We start from the raw sequence: 27,921 nt of genomic DNA, 5'->3' as shown, positions 1-27,921 counted from the left end.
GGAATCACTTGACTGAAAATGAAGCTCGAAACTGATTGGCTCAGTGCGCTTAAGATGTTGGCATTCTTTGCTGTGATTGGCTGGACTACTTGTCAATCATCACCTTTTTTTACGCCTCATTCCGTGATGTGACGTTGAACAGGAACATGGCGCTTTGGAGGATAGGTGTTTCTTGATATTCAGGGCTATCGATCATTATCATGTAGCTATGTTCAGTTAAATAGCATGAAGGTAAATGCGCTCAACATGATAGGTCGTGAAAGGTAATCGCTGATTTTGTCTGTATGGACGACGGCACGTTAAATTTCGTAGAGGTGTTTGCTGCCGTCAGCTGAAACTGTTAGCATGGAGAGGCTAACTTGACTGCGAGCTAGCTGGCTAACAGAAAGTCGCTCACGCTAAACGGACAGAACAAATGCTTTTTGTGTAAGCTAAGCTGCCTATAAACGTATCATCAATGGTTAAAATAATCAATTTAATATTAAATCTGGAAGATACCGCTTAGGACGACGATACCATATAGCTAGCATTTCCTTAGCTAAGCTAGGAGAATGAAGAGCCGCCATGGATGTGTTTTGTTGCTGGCCGGTGGGATTTTACTGTCGGTGTTCAGTCTGTGCGAAGGAGCCCCTCTTCTCTATCCCCACAAATCAGGTGAGACAGCTGACAGCAAGCTAAAGCACAGCTCAGCGTTTGTTTGTTCAAGTACTACCACTCAATGTCGACCCAACTTCTCGTTTAACAGATGTTCTTGTGAACTAATATTTGCTTGTGTAGGTGTGTTGCTAATCAGAAGCTAAAAGCTAACAACACAACAACTACCTGGATTCATTTCCTGCTTACAAGTGAAGACTGTTTACCAATGTATCGATACTTGTTCTAGCTGATAGTCGTTTTCCCTTTTCAGGATATATTTAAAGAAAGTCTTCGTGAATCATTCAGTATTTCTTATTAAAAAGATAACACCCTGTCTTGTCACGAATCAAACATTACATTTTTATACTACCAGCTCACAGGAAATACTCATTAACCAAGTCTAGTTGAATTGTCATTGAAGTTAACAAATGAATCAGTTCCTAGGTAACAGTGGCATGACTTGGTTAATATACAACTGCATGTTTAAACTGCAGGTACAGAGGTGTTAAATGTCAGTGGGTTGGTCAGGTCATTGACATTTAACTACCTTTATGGATCAATGGCGTGGATAGAGGCCTACCAGCATGGAAACTCGTACTGTTTCTTATTGTTTTGATGTGCACCTAGAGTAACATGGTCTGTGTTTTGTCATTGGCTCCTTTCCTGCATCACCAGTTTTGTCCCATATGTGATCACATATATGGTTATTTTAGGATGTATGGCAGTGTACCGAACATGGAAGACAATGTCATACCATGATGTCATTAGAAGACATGTGACTGTAATAAAAGCGTTTTATTAGGGAGGCACCGATGCATCAGTTAAATATCGGCATCGGCCCCATGTACAGACATCGGCACATCTTCAAACAATGTGAACCGATGTCAGAAGCAGATGTTTATGTGTTGTGTAGAATAATTTCAATGTTGACATCTTGTACACCTAACTACTGACTCAGAGAAGATTTTTTTTATTGGGCAGAGGCGGTCGGTCACCTGTTGGACAAACTGTCATGTTTTCATGGTCAAACATGAGGCAAAGTCTTGCAGCAAAAGAAGTAATGAAAAAACCATCAGTATTTGCATTCAGCTAAAATGTTATCGGCCCTGATTTTCACAATCTGTGCATCTCTATGTTTTATAAACAGAGGAAACTGGTGCAAAACAATCCAATTCCATCTGTTTTACTTTGGATACTAATTTCAGTTTCTAATTCATAAAGGATCAGCAAAAAGAAATGGATGGCAGTTCAGATTTTTGTTTGTCCAATTTAGTACTTATCAGTTTAAGCAAAGTGTTAACAGATTCATAGATGTCAGTATTTATGTTTTTATTTATTTCCACCACATTTTACATATCAATCAATCATTATTTGTATAGCGCCAATTCATAAGTGTTATCTCGAGAGGCTTTTACAAAAGAGCATATGGGATAATATGCAGGCAGGATTTCTCCTTTGTCTTTCTCGCGTTCCTGTTGTCCACACTTCCTTGCCACTGAGGTGGAGGTCGGAGCAGGCCGTGCATGAATGAGGACGGCGGTGGTTGTGGGGACGACACAGTTCGATGGTAGTAGCTGGGCATCAGGGACGACGGGTGGTAGAAATGGGTTTAAAGCCTTTTAGATATTTTATGTAATTTCTGCAGACATTTCATTTACCCTACAGTTACTGATACAGATACTGGGTATGGTACGATCTGAGTATTGATCAGATACCTGATAGAGTAAAAAAAAAAAATACACCAATCCAGGTGTGATGTTGCATTCTGGTTAATTGCATGAGATAAATGAACTTAAATCAGTCATCCTTTATCGCTTTAAAACAAATCCGATGGTGGTGAAAGCACAACCATTTAGAAACAAGCAAACAGTTGCAGAGTTTTTCCCACTTTGTTTTGCTGCTGCTGCTTCTCCGAGGCTCAGTCATTGATGCCTCTCTCGATATTATAGTCCTACCTGCTTCCTTATGAGGGCGGGTAATGTTTAACTGTAACACATTCCAACCTTATCGGCACAAGTCAATGATTAGCAATGATATGGTTTGCCAAATCATTAAATAACATACAGGAAACTGATGTTGCAATATGTGATTCATTGTTATGCTTTTATCTCACGGCAACCTGATCCTTGCCCCACCTACACATTTTATTAACCGCTGCAACGTCTTTATTTTTTTAAGGCACGCATGAGGGTGTGATCAGACATAAACGTTTACCTGGAAAGTTGTTTGCTATGCCTCTCTCTCCAAGTACCATATGCTCTGTTTACACATTTGAAACCTTAACTTTATTAACAGCCAGGTGAAGTTGGCATGTCTGGACTGTAAATCAAGGTGGACATTGGCCTTTACCTTTCTTTACATTGCTCAGTGATTCAGTGACAACCACTCCAGGCTTTAGGGGATTCTGCTTGTACGAACCAGCCATGCTTTATGTTGTTATCACAGGGCAAGGCTCCAACCAGAGCTTCTTTCCTCCAGGTGGGATGCTTCCTTCACTGCACATCTTTTCACTGACTTTTTATTTTTATTTTTGAAAAATGACAACACAAAGTCTCCATAAGAACCAGCTGCTTCAGAATCCCTGGGCTCCTTATTTGATCGATGAGGCTTCAATCTTAGCAGACAGAAGAATCGTAGCTGAACCCTAACACGTCAGCCAGACAATGCCATCTTTCATCCTGTTTGCAGCTGAAAGTACAGACATGCACTGTTGTGCACGCTGGTGGGTAAAGTCTGCAAAAATGGGTCAGCTCCCCCTCTGCGTGAATGCCTGCTAAAATATGCAGTGGAACCAAAATAAGACCTGGCAGCTCCCTGCCGTATTAGTCCCAAAAACCAGTTGAGTCATTTTGTGGGGGCTTGCCAAGTCATAATATGAACCCATGACTCAGTTAATGCCTAAATGAGGGGGACTGATCCCATGTAGCGCTGCTTTGACCTCGCTCCTGTTTCTTTACTATCTGACTTCTGCTGCAGTCTCACTGGGTGTTCTGCTCTTCCTGGAACCCCATTGCTCTGCTGAAATAGACAGGTGCCGTTTGAATCGAAATCGCTGCCCCCATTACAGCCAAATGTCTTTCATTCCAGGATTGTTTCAAAGCTAGATTTCAGATCTGTTTAAGCCAGCTGGAATTCTCTCGAGAGTATGGCTCCTGTCAGTAACATGTACCCATTTTATAAGCTGTAAATGATTTGTGAAAAAATGCCCATATGACATATATTTTAGATCTGACTGGAATGGATCCATGGCAGTGTGGTTTGTAATCAGCTCCATCATACTGTCATGATTATTTATATTTAATTCTTGCAGATTAGTTGTTTCTTGTTGTAGCCTGAATCTCTCCAGTGTGGATAAACAACTTCCAAAGAGAGTTCCAGAGTGGCCAAAAAAGCCTAAAAGCATCCAACTAGAAAAGTAGATCACCTATATTTGCAGTATTTATGTTTGCCAGGTTACTTTCTGTGGTTTTGATAAAAGCGCTGACTCCCGACCTGTGGTGTTTCTGGGACAAGGATGTTTTTGTCGTTACTTTCAAACCAAAACGCTAATTGTTTTGAAATACTCCCTCCAACTATTTTCCTTTCCTTAAGCTGTGAATGCTTCATAGTTGTAGTTCCACTCATCCGGGGACTGTGTCAAGTGTTAAGTGTATAGTTAGACTTACAATGAGCTTAAATGATTAAAGGTATCGTGTAGTCTGTGGCTTTTGTTCAAGCATGTTAAGCTGATTCTGTGTAGTAGGCCGGGCTGCGTCACACTCTCATTCCCCACTTACAACTGTACTGCAAAGGTATTATGGGTAACCTTCAGGAACCCACATAAGACCAAGCAAGGCTTACCACCTCTCCCTTGATACTCTTGATGAATTGCAAGGTAGGAAACACTTTAACATTTGTAAGTAAACATCTGCATTTAGAGCTACATCCACCGGGCCTGTGTCCTGACTATAGACCTGTTTAATCTTTAATTCCCCTTCTCATCAATATTTCACAGATGAAACTGTCTCTTTGTTGCAATCTTTAGCACAGAGTGGAGGTCTGTGGAATCAATCCTGTGGACACACCTTATAGTTTTACCAAATGCTAGGTGGTGTGTTAAAACATTGAGGCACTACAATATTTGTTAAAAGTCAGAATGCTTGGAAGAATATTGTTTTTGACATTGTAAAGAGACCAGATTTGACAGTCATGTCTATTTTTGTGGATGATAGCTTGGTGTAGTGTAGTAGACATGGAATGAATCTCAATCTTCTTGGCTGACACTATCTAATAATCCTCTGGGAGATGGAGTGATGCTGCTCGTCTCATCCTCACTCTGACAGGCTCTGCTGTACAGATTCATAACCGCTCCTTGTGAACAAATCTGACTTGTAGTAAGAGCACTGCTCAGCATGATGTCTGACAAGTTCCTACATCAGGCTTATTTCAAGGCGATATTTTATTAATGAACTGCAGGAAGGCAGGACTTAATGCCTAATTACTTAACACAGTGTCTGCTCAACAACTTTCTTGATGCTTGGTTTGGCCAATGTTACCGTTCTGTCAACTTTAGCAATCACGGTGCGGCCTCGTCTACTTGGATAGGTTTAAAAGCTTTGTTTACATGTTGAAACAACACACATCCACTTAAGCTTTTGAAGAACAAATGAGTAAATAGTAGGGAAAAAAATGTCTCCACTCAGCTGACTTCTTTCTTTCTGTCTTTTGACGTTTGCATGCTTCACAAATAGAACTGTGTTAAAAGCTGTCTCAGCATTACAGTTAATTCCTGCACTGCTGCATGTAGCGCATTCATGACATATTAAATCTGTAGCAACATGAGCTTAAATGCATATTAAATACAGAGCTTTGAATCATTGGATTAACAAGATATATGGAGGTTCTGGAAATATATATTTTTTACATTGCAGGACCAAACTGACCAAGCAAACAAGCCATGAAAACATTGGGACAAGCTGTGCTTTTTGGATTGGTCGGCCATGAGGAGACGCAGTGATTAATACAGCTTAGTGCTGACACATTGGCCTCGTCTGCGTTCTCTTTTATTCCAAAGGGCTCAGACTGTTCGTGCTGCAGTCATACTCTATTTTCTAATTTTCTCTCATGTGGCGGTGTGAAAGGAGTCGGTTTGTAGTCTGGATGTGTTCAGGAGGAGTCGCTTTCATCAGTTGGGACTTTGTAGCTCAGCAGAAGGAGACTCGGTAGGTGTTGGATCTCCCTCCAGCAGACAGGATGTACCTGACAAGCTTCGACCAGTGGGAGCCAGAATAAACTCAGGGGGGGAGAACAGAGGGCCAGTGCTTCCAAAAATTCTCTCTGTTCCTTCAGTGCACATTCGTATTCACCTCATGCCAAAGGAAGGTGTGATGAAGTGTTCTGAGAGACAATGTTTACATTTACTACAGAGTGATACAACATAATTAAAGGGGAAAAGTTGTACATTTGTACACATGCATTCTTCTCCCAGACGACATACAAAACATTTCTGACTGATTTATTAATCCGAATAAAGAGATATTAAGAATACAACACATAAGCATCATGTGTATGCAGTGTGACTTAAACATCTCTTGACTGTTCTCTCACACACCACGGAGTCTATGACACTCCCGCACTCATACCTATCAGATGAGCAGTTAGGGATGAGCAGTGACATTTCAGACGTGAGAGGACAAGGTGGGGTTGCCAAAGGTGACAGGCTCACAATAAATGCCAACAAAGACAAGTCTGTCACTATTTACAAGGTGTCAGTTGTGTTCACTGTAAAACTAAGTCCATACACATGGCATCCTTTGACAACATCGTTTTAGACAGGACAATCAACCACACTTTGTAAGGCTGATGTAGCACATTTTGTTTAAATATAATATGACTGAAATCTTTGAAGACTGCTTTCTTATTTTGCTGCCTGTTTCAGCCCATTTATATTTACTAAAATAGTATCTTTATTTATTACAGGAGCACACTGTAAAAGCTGGAATAAATAGTTCCACTAATAGTTAATGTGTTTTGTGCGTGAGGCAGTCCAGAGAGCAAAGCTTTAGTGGGAAATCAGTCGCACTAAAACACAAAGCTGCTGTGTAAATGTTGGTCAGCATCAGTGGAGACGGAGAGAGAGCAGTAGCTGAGCGGTGCAGTGGGTGGGTTGTAAGGCTGCTGTCAGCCCTCGCACTCAAACTGCAGGGCAAGCAGCATCTTCACCGGCACGGACCCACACCTGCTGTCACCGCTGCTGCACCATCAGCTGCTTAGCAGCGAGTGGAAACCCCCGCAGCTGTCTCTCTGAACGGCTGATTAGAGATGAAGGTTGTGTCATGTGGTAGAAGAAGTCCCAAGTATTGTCACATCGTGTTTGCAGAAAAATGTAAACCTTAAAAATCATGACTTGGACTCTTTTCATGCTTAGAATTTTTGTATGCCTTGCTGCTGCATGATTTATGAGCTGGCATTTCTATCTCTGCGGTTTAGCTTCATTGGAATAGCACTGCAGGGTTTATTTTTGTATGTGAAGCTTACCTTTGTTGTGGGTGGATTTAGAAGAAGAGCCAGCACATCCCCGATGTTCTGTGTTACTCAAACACACTTGTGTTTATACCTGAAACAGTGCAGTCTTCCTTCCTTGTTTTGTTCTATGTTAGATTATATTTTGACACACATGAAATTACATGAATGTAAATGATTAACCATAGTTTTAATCTTTTCTTTCTATTTCAGTTGGAAGCACAGCGGACCCCTTGTCTACAACACTCTACCTGTCCCTTGTTGTGTCACTGACGGCGCTTGTGGCCTTGGTGGTGTTGTTTGTGAACTGTGTGAGCTGCTGCAAAGAGAGAGAGATCAACTTCAAGGTGAGAGTCTTGGCAGGCAGGAAGCTGACATGCCCCATGTGGGCCCCCCACCCCTAATGAATACAGAGTGGGCAACAATTGTAAAGGACAATCTCTGTTATGAAAGATATGCACAGTGTTGTGTTGTAGCATGTCAAGCCTGTTTTCAACTCTCTCTCTCTTTTTGATGATATAGGAGTTTGAGGACCACTTTGAGGATGAGATTGACTTCACTCCACCGGCGGAGGACACGCCCTCTATGCAGTCACCGGCTGAGGTTTATACCCTCGCTGTGTCCCCTGTGGCCCTGCCCGGACCCCCACATCTCCAACCTCCTGCTCGCATCACAGGTCGGACACAAACTCATCATAAACAGATTCAGTCTGTGTGACAAAACATGTCTCTTAAAGTCTTTGCTACAAACATGCACAGAAACATATCATTATTTTTTTAGTTGCTCTCTTACCTACGGTGCCGTTTTCTGTGTCTTTATATATTTATTCTTCATTTTCTGGAATATTTTAAATAAACAGACATTTTACATCCTTAAGTTTTGAAGATTGATGAGTTTTGTTTACTCTCATGAAAATCACATCTGGCTGGAATCATAACAGATTTGTGCAGGATAAAACCCTCAGTGTTTGTTCATTTTAATGTCTTTCTTCTAGTATTTTTTTAATGTAGGAATTCACCACGCGTCTGACCGACAGAAGCTCTAAGGGAAACTTTTAAATCAGTATGTAATTAACATTTGTTTGTTTGTTTATACAGAAGGACCTGCAGGCTTCCAGGTAGCGCGTCACAGTCTGAGTTACATCCAAGAGATCGGCAATGGCTGGTTTGGTCAGGTAAGATCAGTTTTTTCTTCAAATTGAAGTCTTTGATTTATCTGAACAAAATTAAAATGCAAGGTCAGTTCAATCTATACCACCTTTAAGTAGAGAGTGCTGAAGGTGCTGATCCATTTCTTAACTTAGGCCCCGTGTCCACCTAGCATTTTCTTCTGGGCAGAAAACGGTCGCTGATCGCTCAGGAGCACTTGCATGAAGCACTTTGGCACTGAGAAGAAAAACGGTGCACGTCCTGTCCCTATGGCAACAGTATTTTTACCCCAGCAGACACGGAGCAAAGATGATATGAGTACAAGAAATAATCTTGAGGAAACAAAAAATATGGGGAATATCAGACGATTGGAAAAGAGCACAGGTGACGTCAACAGCGCCTTTCTGAAAAGGTGGACCCCCAAACGCTCTGAGTGGCTGCACAGAAAAAGGCAGAGGGCTCGGAAAAAGGACGCTGGGCCCTGCTCTTTTTCTCTGAATGGCCGCCTGCTGCTGCAAACGCTCTCTCTTCATTAAAAACCATTTTTAAAAAGACACTGGTGCTCAGAAATAAATATTACGTGGACACGGGGCCTTATCTTACTATTACTGACTTTAAGGTTCTGTTATTTCCAACCTTTTACCTCTTTGAAACACGCATCATTATGTTACATGTATTAATGGTATTGGGCTTTTTTTCTCTGTAACTTGAAAGCCTAATGTGTTGTCATGTACAAACAGGTCCTCCTGAGTGAAATCTACACTGATCCAGGTGGAGCCAGAGTGGTGGTGAAGGAGTTAAAGGCTAATGCAAGTGCCAAGGAGCAAAATGATTTCCTGCAGCAGGGAGATCCATACAGGTAAACCTTTAACACATACACAATGCAGACAGACGACTATTATTATGAGTCACGCTTTTTAAAGGAGCATATTTATAGGTCAAATGATTAATATTTGATTGATTAATAAAAGCATGAAGATTTATCTACAATCAGTCTTTTAAAAAAGACATTCAGAATGACATGCATACAGTATAGGTGGACAAAAATAGCTTGATGACAACACTTGTATTATCAGCAGCACCCTCTGCCTTTCTCCTGACACATTGCATGAGACTTTATCTCTGGTAGAATCTCACAGATGATCACTTAGCTTAATAACAGAATAACTTATTGACGAGGCTTCATGTCATTTTGTTTGAACAGAGTTCTGCAGCACCCAAACATCCTGCAGTGCCTGGGTCAGTGTGTTGAGGCGATCCCCTTCTTGCTCGTCTTTGAGTACTGCGAAATGGTGAGTGACCAAATGCTCCACTGAAGGTTTATTTTGGAATATCTTGAATTGGTAAGACATTGATATAATGTATATCTGCAAGGTTTAATCTGACTTTTTCCCCATTGAACGTGAATCCCCGGTGTTCTAATAGTGAAGAGTTTATTTACTGCTTTCCACTTCAGCACTTCTTCACTCAGAAGGCTTCATTAGTTGAGAAATCTCCAAATTAGCTCATGTCAGCCTGTTAAACTCACACATTCATAGGGCGAGACCCCCCCTTAAATACTGTCCAGCAGGCATGCATAGCTGACCTGCCCTATTGACCATCTGGACTGGGAGCCTACTGTCCCAAATCAGTCCTCCTCTTCATCTCCACAGATTGAAGTGACTCAGACTTCATCACGGCAGCTGATTTATTCACTGTTGCTCTATCTGTCCTGGGTGGGCCGGGCCCTGGCTGCTGGGAGCTCCCTCCCTCTCTCTCCCCCCTCCCTCCCTCCCCTCCCTCCTCTGCTCCCCTTTCCCTGCTGAAGTCGCATAGCTAGTCTAAGCCTGGGACTTCTCACATTCCCACCTCACCCAGTAAAGAAACAAGCTCCATTTACGCTCCTCTTGGTGTCAGCTCCACCAGTTGCTGTGTTTGTGCATTTTTATGGGTAGCACCATGTGAATGTGGAGACAGTCGAGTTAGGTCTGCACTCTGAAGCAAACCAAGCTGTTCCTAAAGAACCCCATGGGCTGCCCCTTGACGAGTGCAAGGAGATCGAAATGTTGCGCCACCTTGTTTACATGTTGTTTGATTGATCTCAAATCGGACATCCAACATGTTACAAATACTTCCACTCAGTCAATGTGATGTTGATTGAACATTTATAATACTTCTGGATAACGATATATTGAAAAGTGTTTCTAATATTGTCCTTGAAAGTAAGAGTTGAAACGCCTTAAATTGATAAATCAGCTTTTGTTAAATACCTAAATATAAAGTCTTCTTTGATGGTCCAGGACGTTTTGATGGACTTTGAGTTGAGCTGCTGCTAGCTTGTTTTTAGGTAACCAGCTTGTTTGTTTGGCTTTGTTCACTTATTGTTAGTGTTGTAGTCAAGGCCACACTATAAATATCACAGAAAAATCATCATCATCTTGTGGCAGAGGGCGTGTCATTAATTTGGTTCTTTTAGAAAAAGGCATTTTCCTTCTAATCACAGTAATGACCTAAAAATGGCTGATCAGTGGTGGTCTTGATCGGTCTTTATTTAGAATCCGGAGTCCGCCCAGACTGAGACTGAGACAGAGACAACACAGAGTAAAAATGTTTTTGATTCCGAGTCGAGACAGAGACCATCAAAAAGTGGTCTCAAGTTTTTTTTTTTTTTGCCAGGAGCTGAGTTCTCCCCTTATGTTGCCTGGTCTCCACAGGAAATAGACCCCATGAACAAGTAAACAAAGTCAAAAAACAAACGAATAAAGAAGACTCAGGCAAACTAAATCATTGTTTTTCCCAACCCTCTTCCACCTGGACTGGGGGGAGGCTGTCAGTGGTGACCAGCTGGATTTAAAAATGATGATTAATTCAGTTCAGTGATACAGTCAGAAAAGCGGTTAATGTGAATTGTACTAGTTCACAAAGCAATCAGCTGATACTGTTTAAAAGTCCTGCCAGCAGCGTTATGCTTATAGACCGCTGTGACTGATCTCACAGATTAAACATTAAACTTTTAAAGACTTCTATCATATGAAACTGAAAACACTGTAAATAAGTATTGGCAGACAGCATACAAAGTCAGGTGATGCCAAAGTCACAGTGAACTTTACGATGAACTGAAGTACTTAGATGGATTGTAAACTTGTTGATTGTTAACACTCTGTTGTATATCTTTCATCCCTACGTGAGGATACTGTTGATCACATGTCCTGCTTTGGCAGCAATAAATGATCTTGTGTGTCCGAGTGCACGAGGGCAGTAGAGGAGCATCTACTTCCTGCTTGAATCCAGGATGTCATAAGCCATAAAGATTTGATTTATTTTTTTAAAATCAGGTTTGTTTGGTGGATTTTAATCAGCAGTAGTTTTTGTTCATATGTGCAGCATGCAGTCTGATGGAAGCCCCTTGGCTGTTAAGACACATTTTATTTGTTTGCAGTAAAAAGATCTCTAGCTGTTTAATTGACACAGATTCATTCGAGTATCTTCCCCTCCACCGTGGCTCCCATTAGTCCAAACCCAGTAACGTTTCCGTCAGGGTCCAGTTTGGCTCGCCATCCACAGATTGCATAACTCTGTTTGGCTTGGGTATTGTCAGCTGCCCGGGTCTGGCTGCTCTCCTGGCATTGTGGTCTTTCCCAGCCAGCTCTAATGTCTCCTCTGACAGGAGATGGAAATGAGTCAAGGTGAATGACTTATCACACGTGTGCACCGCTCATTAGGCTAGATGGTGTAGTGAAGAGCTGCTCCGCTGTGTTGAAGGTGCTAATGTGTGAGGGGAAACACAACTGAGTGATGGCTATGCTCATTATCCCGCACTGGATGGGGACTTTTCAGTTCCTCATCTAAGGGCGGACTTTGTCTTAGACCATCTTTGTAATAAACAGCACAAGGTCATTTTCAGTACTTGCATATGAAACTTTACAATAATTTGCTTCATGTCAAAAAAAGAAGAAGCCTGTTCTCATGTGAGATTTCAAATAAAAGACGACTTGTCTGTGGCCTCTTCATTACTTCAGGCCATGTCGATCAACTCCTAGATGTCGAAACATGAAATATGACACCGCAGCTGCACAGTGGAAAAGATGAATCCCAAAAAGCCAATATGCTGTGACGTTCCCTCTGACAGCCCGGAGATTGATGCTGGTTTTTCTGTCCCATATCACCCGTGCCGGGTAACCCTGACTCAAAGCATTTTAGACATCAAAATACATCCAGCAACTGGTACAGGGGCTACAGAATGTCACATGCCAGAGTGTGAGTGACAGCCTCTAATGCATGGATCCTCGGATGTAAGCCAGCTGACGTTTAGCTTTTCGAAAGTTGTTGATCTCCTGCATTTGTAACGGCTGTTAAAGCGACAATTCTCGCACAAATATGGAAGTGCTCTTTATGTCACTGTCATGGCATTCTTTATGAACTTGTACGGTATACGTTACTGACCACACTTTGAATTGATTTTACTTTTAAATAATAATCACACCTTCCATGAGGTGCTTTACTCTCTATTTGCCGCACTGTCTCTGTTATGCTTACACAAAATAAGCTAAAAATAAACCATGATATCACCTGTTTCTAGTAGCTTAGACAACAAGCCCTTCATATCTTGAAAATCCTCTTTTTATATGCAACTCATCAAACGGTGACCCGAGCCAGAATGTAATTTGTTGTAGTGGGAACTCGGCCGTGTTTATTTGTGGGTTTCACACGCGGCCTAATTGTTTTGGCTGTTCACAGTTAATGTCATTTCATTAACAGCACTGGGTTCCCCCCCCTCCCCCAGACACCCAGACCTAATCACCTGCTGCGGAGCCTTCACAGATACAGACAGGCAGAGGGGGTGTCACTTACAATACATTGAATATAGCTCTTCTCTGAAGGTTTATTCTCAGAGCTGTTTTTTGTGCAGCACTTTTTCTATGCGTTCGTGTTTGTGTGTGCAGGGGTGAACATGGCTGAAGCAAACCCAAGGTGCTTATGTAAGACGACAGATCTAAGCTGCTTGTAGTGGGGATAGCTCGGGGACAATAAAGCCTTTGTAAACACACAGACAGACATAGAGACTTGAATGCTCAGTAACCGCATTTGAGTTGACATTTTCAACAAAGCGGCTCATATATTATGAGAGTAGTTTGCCGTGTGTGTACAGTGTGTTCTTAATAGCTCATTCCTCAGGAGATACTCTGTTCTGCTGGCTAATCAGGAATCCCCTTCACTCCAACATTGTTTCTCAAAAGACAATTTAAAAGCTTTCACATTTTGGAATCTGAGTCAAACTGTTTTCTAAAACAAAATGGTGACTCACATCATCCGAAAAGCTTGGCTTATTAGCAGTTTAATTACCATTATTTGTTCTGTAACTCGTCGGTGAATGGTCACTATATGAAATATATAGTGACCACAGAAATTCCAGACCAGCTCCACACAGTTGACCCTTGTTCACATTTAGAGTTCCTCAGTCTAAACACAGAGACCCCTGTAGGTCTAATATCGGTAATACTGTCTGACATGACGAGCTTTATTCTTACATAATAACCTTGTGTGTATACCTGTGTGAGTTTATTCTGTGGGTGCTGTTAAAGGTAAACTTAAAGTTTTTGTCTGCGGACACCTTGTTCTCCTCTCTCATTGAGCTCTGAAACTCAGCTGGATGAAGACACAGTTTATTTCACTGACCTGAGCTGGACTCTTTTATTTTTAAATCTCTGTGACACAGCATCGAGGTCCACCAAACAGCGTTACCCTTATTTGGTGCTCTCGCCCATCAGCAGTGAGAAGTGCTGAGACAGGAACAGCCTGCTGCCCCCATGTGGTCATCTCTGCGCAGTGCATTTTACCACCTGTTCAATTTCCACTATTGCTGTAAAACAACTGAATCTTTTCCTTCATCCATAAATGTTGATGTTTGACATTGATGAGCCGCTAAACGTGTGTGTCGTCTGCTTGTTTGTGTCTTCACAGGGCGACTTGCGAGGCTACCTTTCCCAGCAGGACTGGGTGTTTCGAAATGCTGAGCTGCTGCAACTGCAGAGGATGGCTTGTGAAATCGCTGCTGGTGTCACTCACCTTCACAAACACAACTTCTTGCACAGGTAGCATTTCATGAATGCAAAAATAAAAAGAGTATAAAGGTGTTAGACCCACCGAACTTAGCTTTTCATAACAATTCTTCAAAAAAGGGGGTTTAGGATAAAGCTCTCATTCTTAGTGGACAACAACAGACAAGAAGAACAACAAAAGTTTAATTTACAATTTCTCACAGATGCTTCACATTTGTCTCTTTGCCAACATTTTCATAGTTTTACCTGAAAGTGTTTTTTCTCTTGTCCAGTGCAACATTTGGGTCTTAAAGGGATTTAGATTTTTTTTCCAATTTTATGACTTAAAAGACAAATCTCAAAACTTTTAATATCGCATTTCTCAAGGCATAAAATACATCTAAAAATTGTCGCCCTTAATCTTTGGATCAAATATGTTTTACTACAAGTTTCATGCTGTGATTTATGTTTTGTCATTTCTTTCCGGGTTTGTAATTTGACATAGCCTCATAAACTATGGATGTAAAAAGTTAGGTCAACAGTTAGTTTAACTTTAGTGCTCAGTGTCCACCCGGTCTTAAGAGTGCCAGTGTTCTCCAAAAAAGGTTTGTACAGCAGAGAGGCTGCATTTCATTTTCATTTTTACCCCCTGGGAGTGCTGGATGTCTGGCTGTGGGCCACCTGCAGGGTACAGGGGGGTGTTGGGAACGTGTGGCTTGGGGGTAACATACGATGTGCCGCTCATCAGCTCTATTTTGCATGCTCAGAATAAGCTCAGAGGGTTCCAATTACACAGCTCGCATGCATTGCCACAGTGTCAGCTGTCCGCTGCCAGAGGGATATGATGATTCTGCTCTTTGCGTGTAAAAGGATAGCCCAATATTGGGAGTCGTGTTTTAATCCTTGCTACAACTTAATGGGAGTTGTACAGGCTCTCCTCCATGTGGACTAAATTAAGTTCCAAGTCTTAAAAATATTTCTGTCAGTTCAAGGCCACAAACATGTAAAAAGGGAGACAGAAATGAGATGGTAGTGAGAGCAGCAGGTAAAAGTGAACAGGAGGTGATTGACTGGTTGGTTATGGTGCGCTGCCACAGACACAAAACCCTCTTGGCCGGCGCTGTGAGGGCTGATATCCAGAGCTGAAACCTCAGAGGGTGTGAGGGACGTGAAACTGAAGAAGGAAGTTTCTTTCTTTCTCTTAAGCTGATTTCAGGCTCTTAAATTTGTTCCCAAAAGTGAAATACAAAGAGATTTGTTAATTACTTCTTTCCTAGTTTCCCTTAAGGATGAACTACAAAAGATGTTTAAGCTCCCAAGCTTTGCAATAAGCCTCTCAAGCATTTACTACAATTAATTTTAATTATATTTCAGAGTCACTGTGGGATACTATCTCAAGCAATAACGATGTTAACTTTACTTTGAAATGAAATGTTGCTACAGGATGCTAAAGTGCTGCTAAACTGAGTGGTTGATGTAATGTTGCAGACCTTGAAACAGTAGCTGGTATCACAGATCGAATCAAGAAGGTGCCTTCAGATATTACACCTAATTCCACAGATGTCCACATGTCATAGGAGTGATCATTGCAGTGCTAGTATTAGCCTTGTAGGGTTAAGACATTGGACCCATTTCTATGTTACTATATGTGAGGCTTTGAGCCAAACGCAGCGGACAGGGGACATGAGAGTCAAAAATAAATCACCATCTATCTTCCAGAGGTTTCAGCGGCTCTGACAGTAGCCGGTCGTGTACACACAGGAACACCGGTGTCAGCAGAGATTGTCGCTAGGCGGGTAAAGGGGGACTTGAAACTTGCGCGGAGGGAATGCCGCTGGGGGCTCACAGGAAACCGAAGCCTGCCACTCCATTCTCTTGAGAATGATCTACCACATGTCAATGCTTTATGTGCAGAGACGGCTTCGGCTTCTGACGCCCTCTCCTGGCAGCCCTGCAAAGCCTGTGTCTCCCCTCCTGAAACGTTATCCTTCTGCTGTATGCACGAGTCAGGAATAGCCCCTGTATGTCTTGTTGTGAAGAGCAGAGACAAATGACAGAAGAAGAATTTCCTATAGCTGCCAAAGTCATTCAAGATCATTGCCCAACTCCCTTGCAGTTGATTCTTATGAGGTCATGAGGCTTTTGACGCGGCGATCAGATCGAAGATAACCTGTTGTTATTGATAACATTGAGTTTGTGGTTCCTTTAACCTGGTCTCTGCAGGCATTTATAGACAGTAATACAATGTACAACATTACAATGTACAGGTTAAACACTAACTGGGGAAAAAAGCTGAACATCCCCTGACAAAAAAGAAACATCCTGCTTCACAATCATTGCCTGATTTCATCTTTATGACCCTGTTTCCCATGAAGCCATCCCTAAGTGTCATGCTGATTTCTTTCTCCCTTTTTTTTTTTCATAGTGATTTGGCTCTGAGGAACTGCTACCTGACTGCAGATCTTACTGTCAAAGTGGGAGACTATGGAATTGGACCCTACAGATACAAAGTAAGCTTTGACCTCAGTTTCAGATTTGTTCTCCTTCAGCTGTATTGAGCTCAATGTCTTTGTCAACACTAGGAGCTTGTTGCACACAGATACAGTACATTAGACTTGTTTGTTTACTAAAACACATCAACAATTAAATGCACATAATCCAATCAAAGCTTTGAGGGTTGATGCTATTGGTCAATATCACATTATTTAGGATTACTAGTTAGATTCCAACAAGTCTTAATAGTGCTGCATTTTAATGTAGTGATCAAACCATCCCAGATAAAGACTTCTCAGGGGTCTGTGTCTCTATTGGATTTTAATAAGCCACTTCCTGCATACACTGCAAATCCATCCCTCTGGGGTTGTCTTTGCCATTTGAAGTCTCTGTGCAGTTAGGGAACAAAATAACACTTCCTAACAAAGACCTGAAGGTTAGCCCAGGTTTTTAAGATGAAATAATCAGTGAAAGCATTTCTGTTTGTTTTGCCTGATTTGTTCATTTAGAGACCACTGATTTGGACGTTTGTAAGAAATACCTTCCAATACACAGAGGAGCCAAAGCTGTTGTTAAAATGTGGCCTGTGACGAGTCCTTCTGATTGGCCAAAGAGGAGCATGTCAGGAAAGGTTTAGCTTTGAACAAGCGGGTTGTTTGGGGCGCCTGTTGTGCTCAGTAGGTAGACCTGGTGCTCCATATATGGACGCTGCAGGCCTCGATGCATCGGTCACATCAGGACGGTTCCCGGCCTTGAATCGTTGATTGTTTACCCCGGTCTCTTGTTCCCATATTTGACGCCTCTCTTCAGATGTCATTTAAATTAAATACAAAAGGCCAAAAAAAAGGTCTTTATAAATGAAGCCTGAAATTTAACTAAATAACAAAAAGGTTCCCTCTGAAGTTGGCTAACAAGCGGTCTGTATTGTGCAACAGCTGAACTTAAGTTGCCTGTCTGAAGTCACTGTCAACTTCTATCTTTGACTCCCAGCCCCGGATGACCTGGCAGGATATAAACCTTTTGTGTTGTCATAGGCCATGCAGGTGTCAGCATTTGATTGATTCAATATTTCACTGAACAATTCCGATCGTCCTCTCCTGAAACTTGAAACGCTGCATATGTCCTAAGGAAGTTCTGTCTGCTGCATTCCCTAAATACTGCTGATCCGTCAGTTCGGCTGTCTGAATTTAATACTCATAAGATAAGGTCACCCAGCCAATCTATTTCTGTAAAGAAAGAGAGAGGCTAAGGAAGAGTGCACTGCTTCAGTCGGAGCAAATAAACAAATGATTTCTCTTATTGCAATGAGGAGTTAAAATACCCTGCACAGTTTTCTGGATCCCTGCAGTTTGTGAAAGTTGCAAACACTCTGTGTGACTGATTTTGTGACTAATGTTATTATAGGAGGATTACATCATCACGGAGGATGATGTGTTTGCACCCCTCCGCTGGTTGGCCCCTGAACTGGTGGGCGAGCGACACGGGGGTGTGGTTACCATGGAGCCGACCAAGCCCAGCAATGTGTGGTAGGTACCTGTTTACAACTCCTCACTACACTAAAGGACAGCTTTAAAAAACACATAAATCATAATGCCCGTGAGTGGACTAAAATGACTCTTCTGAGAAAATTAAATATAAACATGTTTTATGTACTTGTAGTAACCCCAAAATACATTATGGCAGGTCATTGCATTACTGTATATCTCCGGCCACTTGCTGAGAAATGAAGCCCTTTCTGCTAATTCCAGAGTTCGTAAATCACCAAAGATCTGGATTATTTCCAGAAGAGAGTAAAAGGAAATTTGACACTGCACCAACTAAGCATCTCTCCACACTGTAAATTCTGAGTAGCCCCCCCCCCCCCCCCTTTACGGGACGAGTCGTTGGTCAGATGCTTTCTGGTCATAAATTACAGAGGTTACATAAGGTAGCTGTAATTACAAGAGCCGGACTCCTCTCACAATAACAATATGGTAATAATAACAATGTTCTCCATGGAGGCATCATGTCTATCTTTTAGTGAAGTATTCCTGTTTGGTTCTTGCTATCGTGGCTTCTTTATGAATCATGAATTGTTTTTGTTGTTGTGGGTTTGAACATTCACAACAGCTCACCTGATAACCACTTAACCCCCTTGGTCATTAAACTTTAAGGTACTTTTCTAAACGGGTGATGTGTAAGGTGTCCTAGCGTAAATTCCAACAGCTCTTTTCTTCTTGCTCGTCCGCAGGGCCTTGGGCGTCACATTGTGGGAGCTCTTTGAGAACGCTGCTCAGCCGTATCCACATCTGTCCGACCGAGAGGTTCTCAATCATGTCATCAAGGATCAACAAGTCAAACTCTTTAAGCCGCAGCTGGAGCTTCCTTATTCGGACAGATGGTGAGTCCTCTTGACATGTCTATTAGAACAAACGTCATACAGATAGTTTTCTAAAAATGTGTTGAGAGCAGTGGCGGATGTTGATTACTGTCAGAGGGGGGTGCAATTTGATCACAGATGGAAAATGATGTACATCTAAGTTTGTTAGCTTGATGCTAACACATCATGTCAATTGCTCACTAACAGAATTGGTCTTGTGATCGTGGTAATTCTAAAAAAATATATTTTACACAGCAATGTTAAGGAAAATGGAGCGTTTCTTAAGTTAGGGTTGAAAATTAGTTTCTTAGCTTCTCTACAGTCTGTAACGCTACAGTTGTGTCATTAGTCAATAGTCCGAATGATCAGCAATCACAGGGGGCGTGCCATGACAGCTGTCAATCATTTCCACTATGGAAGAGGATGCTACAGTACTCGGGCTGTAGACAGATTATAGATATCACGTTTAATTGTAACTATTACGTGTGGTTGCTACTCTAGGTTCCACAAAAATGTTAAATTTGAATTATTTGAAGAACAATAAAGATAAAGATAAACTTTATTGATCCCCCATTGGGGGACATTTTGTTGTTACAACAGCTCAAAAACAGGAGTTTAATTAGCAACAATAGCAAAAAGTAAAAAAACAAACATATTTACATTCATTAAATAAAGCAAGAAAAATACAATAGAGATAAAATAATACTAGGCATATACTAAATACACTTTCACTTGTGGAACGACAGAGGACAGTTCTTAAAAAAACACACAATGTGTAGAATTATTGATTGTGAACATTATTAGAGTCAGGTGGTGGTACTGTTGAACAGTCTGACTGCAGATGGTATGAACGACCTGCGGTAGCGGTCTTGTCAATGTTCTCATTTTGGGATGGTTTAGCCCTGCTAGCCTGTTTATACCAGCCATCCCAAATGATCACAGTTAATAAAAATATATCTTGTTTGAAAATGTCTGCAGGTACGAGGTCCTGCAGTTCTGCTGGCTGTCTCCAGACAAGCGGGCAACGGCAGAGGAAGTACACCGTCTGCTTACCTACCTGCGCATGCAAGGCCAGAAGGACATGGAAGAAGATTTTGAGCAACGCTGGGATGCTCTGAAGCCTAACCCCTCCACACGCCAGACCACTGTTAGCCACTCCTCCTTCCCTATCTTGGAGCAGTTCGCTGATGACGCCCTGCGACAGGAGATCGATGAAGTTCTCACCGTCACGGAAACAAGCAAAGGTCTCAGCTTTGAGTACGTTTGGGAGGCAGCCAAGCACGACCACTACGAAGGCAACCACAGACGCTCAAGCATGGACACGATGCTGAACTATCACAGCATGTTCTTCCCTGTTTCCAGTGAAGACATCCAGGCACATTTCCCTGATTCTGTAGCCAGAGCAGAGCACACAGAAGCTGGGAACACTACTTCAGGAATCCATGGGATTGTACCAGTGTTTGATGTACAAAAGCCCACAAATGGGAATGAATATTACATTCAACTAGAAGAACAAGGAGAGAGCACTGTTGGGGGAGAAGGCAGCAGAGGGCAAGACTTGGACTTCAGCTCGGGCCGGCAAGACTTCGTCGTTCTCCAAGATGTCCGTCTGGATGAGTCGAGCACTGATGCTGATTTTTTCCACCAAAGTATTGACTCCAAGGACTCTTATTTACCAGACAGCCACATCTGGTCATCTCTGGAAAATGACAGTCCATACCACACCAACATATTCACTGAAGGTGGGTCCAAGCAGGGGGACTCTCCTTCCTGGGGACAGAGTTTTATGGAGCTTCCAGAGCGAAATGGAAACCCTTTCCATGAAGCTGCGTCATTAGAAGTCCAGGTGGTGGATATAGATAAAAGCTATGTGGATGCTTTTTTAGGGGGTAGTTCAGAAGCCACTCACCCTGCGTATTCTGTCGAAGTGGAGGGGGAGAGAAACACAGACGTGAGCAGGCTTCTGAACTCTGAAAAACTAGCCGACAACTTTTTGTTTCTTAAAGAAAATAACCTGATGAAAGAAGGATCTGGTTTCTCAAGTCCGCAGGAGAACTTTCTTTTACCCGGCATCGCCCACGAACCAGAAGACTCGTTCAGAATGCGTTCTTGGGACAACCTTGACAGCTTATGCAGCTTAACCATACCAGACAATTATCTTAAACCCGCATCAAGTAGCACATCTTCACGAGAGGAGCTTTTAGACTCTCCGAGTGCCAGCTTGGACGAGTCGTATCCGTCTTTGATAGGAAATCAAACACTGGTGCCTTCCATTACTGTGGTCGCAGAAGATAACACAAGCATCCAGCTGCCAGTTAGAAATAGTTCTTCCACTGATGACTTTGGTCTCCTGCAGTCCTCTGACAGAGGTCTAGACTCTGGTTTTGATTCTACCTCAGAGAGGTTTGAGGTGACCGTCAGTCAAACTGATCATCACACACCTGCACTCTCTCAAAGTGCCACTATGGACTCATTGTGCACAGATGCCAAAATCCCCAGCCTTGAAGAAGACATTGGAACCTCAAAGGATGATCTTCAGCCCGCAGAAACTGAAATGTCAGAAACCTTGCAAGTCCAAGAATTGTCCACAGACAACGGGCACAATGAAGACCTAACAAGTAACGACCTGTTGAGTGAACTTACCGAGGATGCTGACATAGAACTGGAAACCACCCTCTCTGATCACGAGGAGTCCTTCATGGACACTAATGGGCGTCCTCTTGGCAGGTCCTCTCTGTTGGTCTCTGGTCCATCTTTGGACCAGATCAGCCAGGACAGTTTACTGGAGGACAGCATGTCCACCACTCTACCCACCATAGAAAACTCCGCCGAGACCCCGGACTCTTTAGACTCCCTTGACATCCACAGGTTAGCCGAACAAGGAGAAGATCTAAATGCTCAAATAGCCCAACACAAACTCCAGCCTCCGTACAAAATATCCGACAGCGGGTATGAGACGGAGAACCTGGAGTCTCCCGAGTGGAACTCTCAGCCGAACGTCAAAGAACAATCCCCTGTAAAGAATGGCTTGAGTGTTGCTAAAGAAGAGGAGGAGACAGAAGAGCCCGCGTCGGCGACAAATCTGGTTCCACCCGAGATCGTCATCTCTGAAGTCGAGGGTGTGCCGGATGCTCACATCGAGGATCCAAGTGAGGACCAGGAAGCTGAGCATGAAGCTCCCGCTGAGGAACCGCTCATGGGGAGTAATTACAGGGACTCCGCCTACTTCTCTGACAACGAATCAGAGCCCGAGAAGAAGTCTGAAGAAATGATTGCAGGAGGTTCTGTTGAAGCAGCATGGCTGAGGAACTCCAACAATCCGGTCAGCGGGGGTCCAGCATTGGAGGTTAACACAAAGAAAGATGAAGATTCCCTAATTCCTCAGCAGGAATCTTCTGAATCTGCTGAGGCATTGTCTAGTGGACAAACACCTGATCAGCATGTTGGAGGCGTAACAACACAAGCAGATTTAGATATCACAGAGAAACCTGAGAATAACGCTGCAGAGTCTGTTAACAATCATATTGAAGATGGAAACCAGCCCGATTTGTTGAAGGACATCACATCCCCCGAAGAACAAGATCCAACCGAAGAAAGCTCGTCTCCACTTCCTTCTGCTGCCCCATCAAACGCAGTCCACGCCAAACTAACCAGGACGTATGCAAGCGATGGTCACAAAATAAAAGAGCCAGACATGGAGGGCCGTTACCTGGGGAGGCGGGACGGCTCCGCTTTAGACGGACAGGAGGACGGCGGGGATGCAGACGAGGAAGACGAGAACAGCGAGGACTCGGACGATGACATGCGTGCGTACCAGCTCCACAGCTCCAGCTCGGACAGCGAGGACGATACGGTTCATCCAGTGCCGGTTATCGTCTCGGACGACAGCAGGGCCAAGAACCTGAAGAGCTTGTTGAAGCCAACCACGCTGAACATCGAGGCGTCGTCTCCCCAGTTTCCTGCAAGGTTCAGTGCGGACAACTCCAGAAGAGCCGTGTCCTTCTTCGATGATGTCACCGTCTACCTGTTCGATCAGGTAAAGAGTAGTTGTTTTTGTAGTCTTTCTAAGATATACAGATCTGTTTTTTTTTTGCAAACTTGAAATTTCAAATTTTGCCGCAGCTTCAAAAAAAAAAGAAGAAAAAAATCAAAACAAGTCGGATTTGTTTAGGCGCTTTTGTTTGTTAAAGAAATTGCTGCAGCAGTTTTCTAGTTACCTTTTCATAAAGGACCCTGATTTACTGAAGTCAGATCAAAATATGATTGAAATTGAGCTTTGGGGGTACTCCTCAAAGCACCAAAAAGAAAATTCAAGCTCTTAATCTGTAAATTAGAACCTGCACATTAAATCAACTATGGTGTATTACATCGTTAAGGAAACTATTGACGTGTAGTTTGTAAGGAGACATCAAGTATCTAAATTATCTTTGTGCTTTTACCGTGTATAGTCTGAGAAATGACTCTAGTTTGAGGCTGAACTGGAAAAAAATCTAAAAGGGAGTTAATTGAACTGGACCCACTTGTTAGAAAAAATGCAGCTGTCCTCCTCTTGATTGAACTTGCACTTGTTGTGAGTGCAATATCTTCTTCAGCTAGTGGAACACTTTTTAATAAGCATTCTGTTTAATATCCCAATCATTGACTTTTAGGAGACTCCCACCAAGGAACTGGGTGACCACTCCTCAGGCTCAAACAGTCAGGCACCAGAGCTCAGCAGCCCAGTGTCCAGCTCCAGCTACATGAACCGCTTCACCAACTCTGAAAGCTCCACAGATGAAGAAGGTACGACCAGAAGCTTTGAAAACGTGCTCCACTGATGAACACACTTTGCAAACACTCATTCCTTTCATCTGTACAGGTGGTGGGTTCGAGTGGGACGACGACTTCTCCTCCCCTTCGCCCGCCTTCCTGCCCAAGACGGACAAAAGCCCCGCATCAAAGACCATGTCGACATCTGCGGCGTCACGCTTCACCTCTCCGCCCAGCACAGTCCTGGAGCCCAGCTGGACCGGCTCCTCCAACTACTCCCGTTTCTCCATCTCACCGGCTAGCATCGCCAGCTTCTCGCTCACGCATCTCACCGACTCTGACATCGAACAAGGAGGCAAGTGAAGCGTGAGGGCATGTGTGATGTTTTTAAACAGGCTTAGAGGAACAGGTTTTTGAAATGCACTAGTTTGGAAAGGAAATATGGGAAGATACGGGGAATCAACCAGCTCAGGTGAAAGATATTTAACTGAAAGAAAACACTTTGTTTATTCTCATTTCTTGTTTCTTGGTGCATATCTTTTCTGATATGATCAAATGTTGCTTCTCTTATAAACTTATTTAAGCTATGAGCAGATATGACTTCCTTATTGGGCCACATAATGACACAATAAAGTCACTTGTTTCTGTCATTCATTTATAAGCTGATTTCATGTTTTAACCTTCTTCCTCTTCTTTTGTTCCCCTCAGGAAGCAGTGAAGACGGAGAAAAGGACTAGCCTGATAAATGAACGGACTATTTTCCATCACACTTATTGGAAAAAAAATGAACCTTTTACTCGCACTTTTTTTTAAATCGGCTGAATAAGGACAGATGACGCGGTTAGTGGGGCAACCCGCGGATGCTTCTCTCAGGCAGAACAGTTCTTTACCTACACAGACATGGCCGAAAGAAAAATGGCTGACGTAAAAATAAGACAGACCAGGCCCGGCCCCGGGGGTCTGAGCCCCACATCACGTCTCCATCCACATCAGTGTGTGTGTGTGTGTGTGTGTGTGTGTGTGTGTGTGGTCTCAGTTCAGTGCAATTCCATGTGGGCAGGAAAAAAAAAAAAAAAAGTTTCTAAATGTTTGCTTTAAAGACTCATCAAACGCATTCCAGGTGTTTGGCTGCTTCTTTTCATTGTGTGTCCAAGTGCACTCCGTTTCCAGGACTTTTGCATCACCAAAAAGAAAAAAAAAGAAACGAAGACATGACTTTATATGTTCTGAACACGACAGACTGAAGAGGAATCATCTCCTTGATTACAGCAGATGTAAATCTGAAGATCCACACTTTTTGCTCCAACATGATTCATTTCCCTCCTTCATGTTGTGCGATTTATTTCTGTGGTTGCCTTTTATGGAAGAGTACTTTTTTTTTTCTTTGTCATGCACTACCTGTGCAGTCTCCTTATCGGAGAGAAGCTATGTGTGTTTTTCCTTCTGTAGCAACTTTTGTAAAAAGAAGGGTTGACGTTAAGGAAGAGAAATCCATGCATAGGATGATCGTACAACTTAAAGATCTCTCATCTACAAAGGTGACTCACTGAATGTTCCTTTTATTTTTGAGTAAAGGGAACATCTGCAGATCGTAGTTTCATATCTTTGAGACGTCTCCGTAAGAATAGTTTGTGCTGTTAATCGAGGGTTGTTTGTTGATCCTTACTGAGGTGAAATCCAGCTGAAAGTCCGGTGTGTAACACTTCATTGAATGCTCTGAAACGTGCAGGACGTTGCTCGGATGGTTAAGTCACCGGGTGTCATCACAGTGCCTGTGATGCTGTACAAAAAAAATGAAAAAAACAGCCGCACTCTTCCATTTATGATCACTACTAAATTTCAAATCACAATTTTGTAAGATTGTGTTTAAGAAAAGAAAAAAGTTGTATATTTTATTTTTAAATGTCAGAATGAAGAAATGTAATAAGCTGTTTGTGAACAAATGTGCAATGGAGTTTGTTGATTAGTTCAAGTTTGCGTCATGGGAAGGCGAGCGTTTCTTCAGTAATGTGCAGGGACTTAAAGCTTCACAGAAAAACACTACTAGAACAAAAACACTGCTGCTTTTATCAGCGTCATGAACAGAGTTGTCTGCCTTTTTATTTTTATTTTTTAACTTAAGGTGTCAAACTTAATGAACCTGTTCTTATGACATTTTCCTCCTCGCCTGGTTGCAGTTTCCAGCATTTCATTGTTGAATATTATCATTTATAGGCTGAACATCATATCTATGGCTGTACAGGGCGTGTCAGGATGTGTGTGTGTGTGTATGTGTGTGTGTGTGTGTGTAAGCGTGTGTAAGCAGAGCTGCTGTTAGTCAACAGGCAAGGCAGGCAACTGATTGGGGCCACAGGCCACTAGGGGGCCCCCAAGGGCTGACACATTTTAAACCACAGCAGCTACTCAAAATGTGCGAGTTTTGCAATGACAGTAGGATATCTCCCTGAGGGGGGCCCCCATCTGACAGCACTCCCTCTCGTTGCCCTGCTAAGCGTGGCATGCATTTTTTACTTTGAAAACCAACATTTGTGAATGAAATTAACAGAAGGAAAGGCAAAGTAATGATCTATCTGGGAGTGAAAAAAGAATGAGAGAAGGACGAGTAAGCGTCTGGAAACTGGCAGACATAATGGTTATATTGCTGGTTGCAGGGGCCCCCAATGAGTTTTTGCCTAGGGCCCCAACAGACTCTATAATTGCCACTGTGTGTAAGAGTGTGTGTGTTTCATCAGTTTCTGTAGCAACCAGTCCCGCAGCAGGACATTCAAACACAAGGTTTCAGTGTACAGCTATAAGACCAGTTATTTAATGTAGGTAATACAGTTACTGTACGAGTCTATCTGCACCTGCAGGAGATCCAGTCCATGCCCCCCTCCACACACAGAAGGCACTGTACAGTATCTTAGACAATGTCCACCTCTGTTTGAAACCAGCAGCCTGTGCTTCAGTTAAACTTGAACGTTTATTTAAGGAGATCTTGTTTTATTTGACTACAGTATACATTTGCTTAATCTTGCACATTTGAGAAATGTAACTTAATGTTCAACTGTACCGATGTATGTAAATGTTATTCTTTTTTTCTTTTTTTTTTTTCTGTCTGTAAATTGGGAAATGATGTAAGTAGGTATGAGGTTTCATTTTGTAACTTAAAAAGCTGGGTTGATCAGAGGAACATATCACCGTCATCATCGGCAAAAAGCGGTTAATTTAAGACACTAAAGGAGGTGTGAATTCATTCTGTCCTTAAAGAAACGTGTAGATTTTAAAAATATTTTTACGTCATATTTATCATGCTTAGTGTAATTGAATGAAATGTTTATAATTACACTGTTTAATATGAAAATAAATGCAAAAGAACTTCTGAAGTCTGAGCGTGTGCTTCACATGTTGAGAGACCGGTCGGTACAGAAACCTGCTCAGAGGATGTTGAATATTATTCCTGTGGTGGTGGTAAGGGGACAAAGTTCAGGCAGACGGCTCGAGCTGCACTCGTTCATCCTCAACATCAAACTCATCCTCCCAATTTGATGGTGCTAGATTTCCGGCCCCTCCCTCTGCTCCGTCAGTGTTTTGTGCTGCATTCAAACTTCCAATCCCCCTTTGGACCCTGGCCTCCCGCTTCAAAGACTACAGCCTCTGTACATATGGTGCACTAACTAACCACTAGGCCACATGTTCCCAAACTTTGCCAAGGACCCCTCAATTGCAAGTTGTCTTAAATCCCTTTCCCCTTCCTGTACATTATGATGTCAATTATCAAAACATCTGATATTCCATTTTTAAAAATAAATTTCCTGACATATATTAACAATTTATACATTTGTTTATTTCATTCCATATGTTGTTTTTGTTCACAGTCTTTCCATCAATCAATAGAACAGAATTTGATATGCAGTGATTAAAAAGATCTCAGATTGAATTTTTGTTATTTACACAAATTTTGTTGTTAGTGGATTTTTATTTTTGTTCTATTTCCCTCTCTCTTCCCTCAAAGTTTCGAGGACTCTGCCCTTGAACC

At 42.4% G+C, this 27,921-nt stretch overlaps 1 protein-coding gene across 2 annotated transcripts; it reads left to right on the top strand.

The window, feature by feature from the left end:
* The first annotated feature begins 74 nt into the window (after window positions 1–74).
* On the top strand, window positions 75–27,268 carry lmtk2 (lemur tyrosine kinase 2). 2 transcript variants are annotated; one of them, XM_061026670.1, is made up of 14 exons: window positions 75–654; window positions 7,351–7,484; window positions 7,660–7,813; window positions 8,235–8,311; window positions 9,026–9,144; window positions 9,490–9,577; window positions 14,226–14,356; window positions 16,728–16,812; window positions 18,200–18,321; window positions 19,026–19,175; window positions 20,133–23,190; window positions 23,804–23,936; window positions 24,013–24,262; window positions 24,616–27,268. In XM_061026670.1, the coding sequence occupies exons 1-14, from the start codon at window positions 552–554 to the stop codon at window positions 24,638–24,640; spliced, it is 4,629 nt and encodes a 1,542-aa protein (XP_060882653.1). In that variant the 5' UTR covers window positions 75–551; the 3' UTR covers window positions 24,641–27,268. The 2 variants fall into 2 exon arrangements, with proteins under 2 accessions (XP_060882653.1, XP_060882652.1); XM_061026669.1 differs by having other exon boundaries at window positions 78–654; window positions 24,013–24,258; window positions 24,612–27,268.
* The last annotated feature ends 653 nt before the right edge of the window (window positions 27,269–27,921 follow it).

The sequence above is a fragment of the Labrus mixtus genome, chromosome 20 (assembly GCF_963584025.1).
Source record: "Labrus mixtus chromosome 20, fLabMix1.1, whole genome shotgun sequence".
Lineage (NCBI taxonomy): Eukaryota > Metazoa > Chordata > Actinopteri > Labriformes > Labridae > Labrus > Labrus mixtus.
The sequence above is the reverse complement of the archived record's forward strand: the minus strand, read 5'-3'. Positions and strand labels throughout refer to the sequence as shown.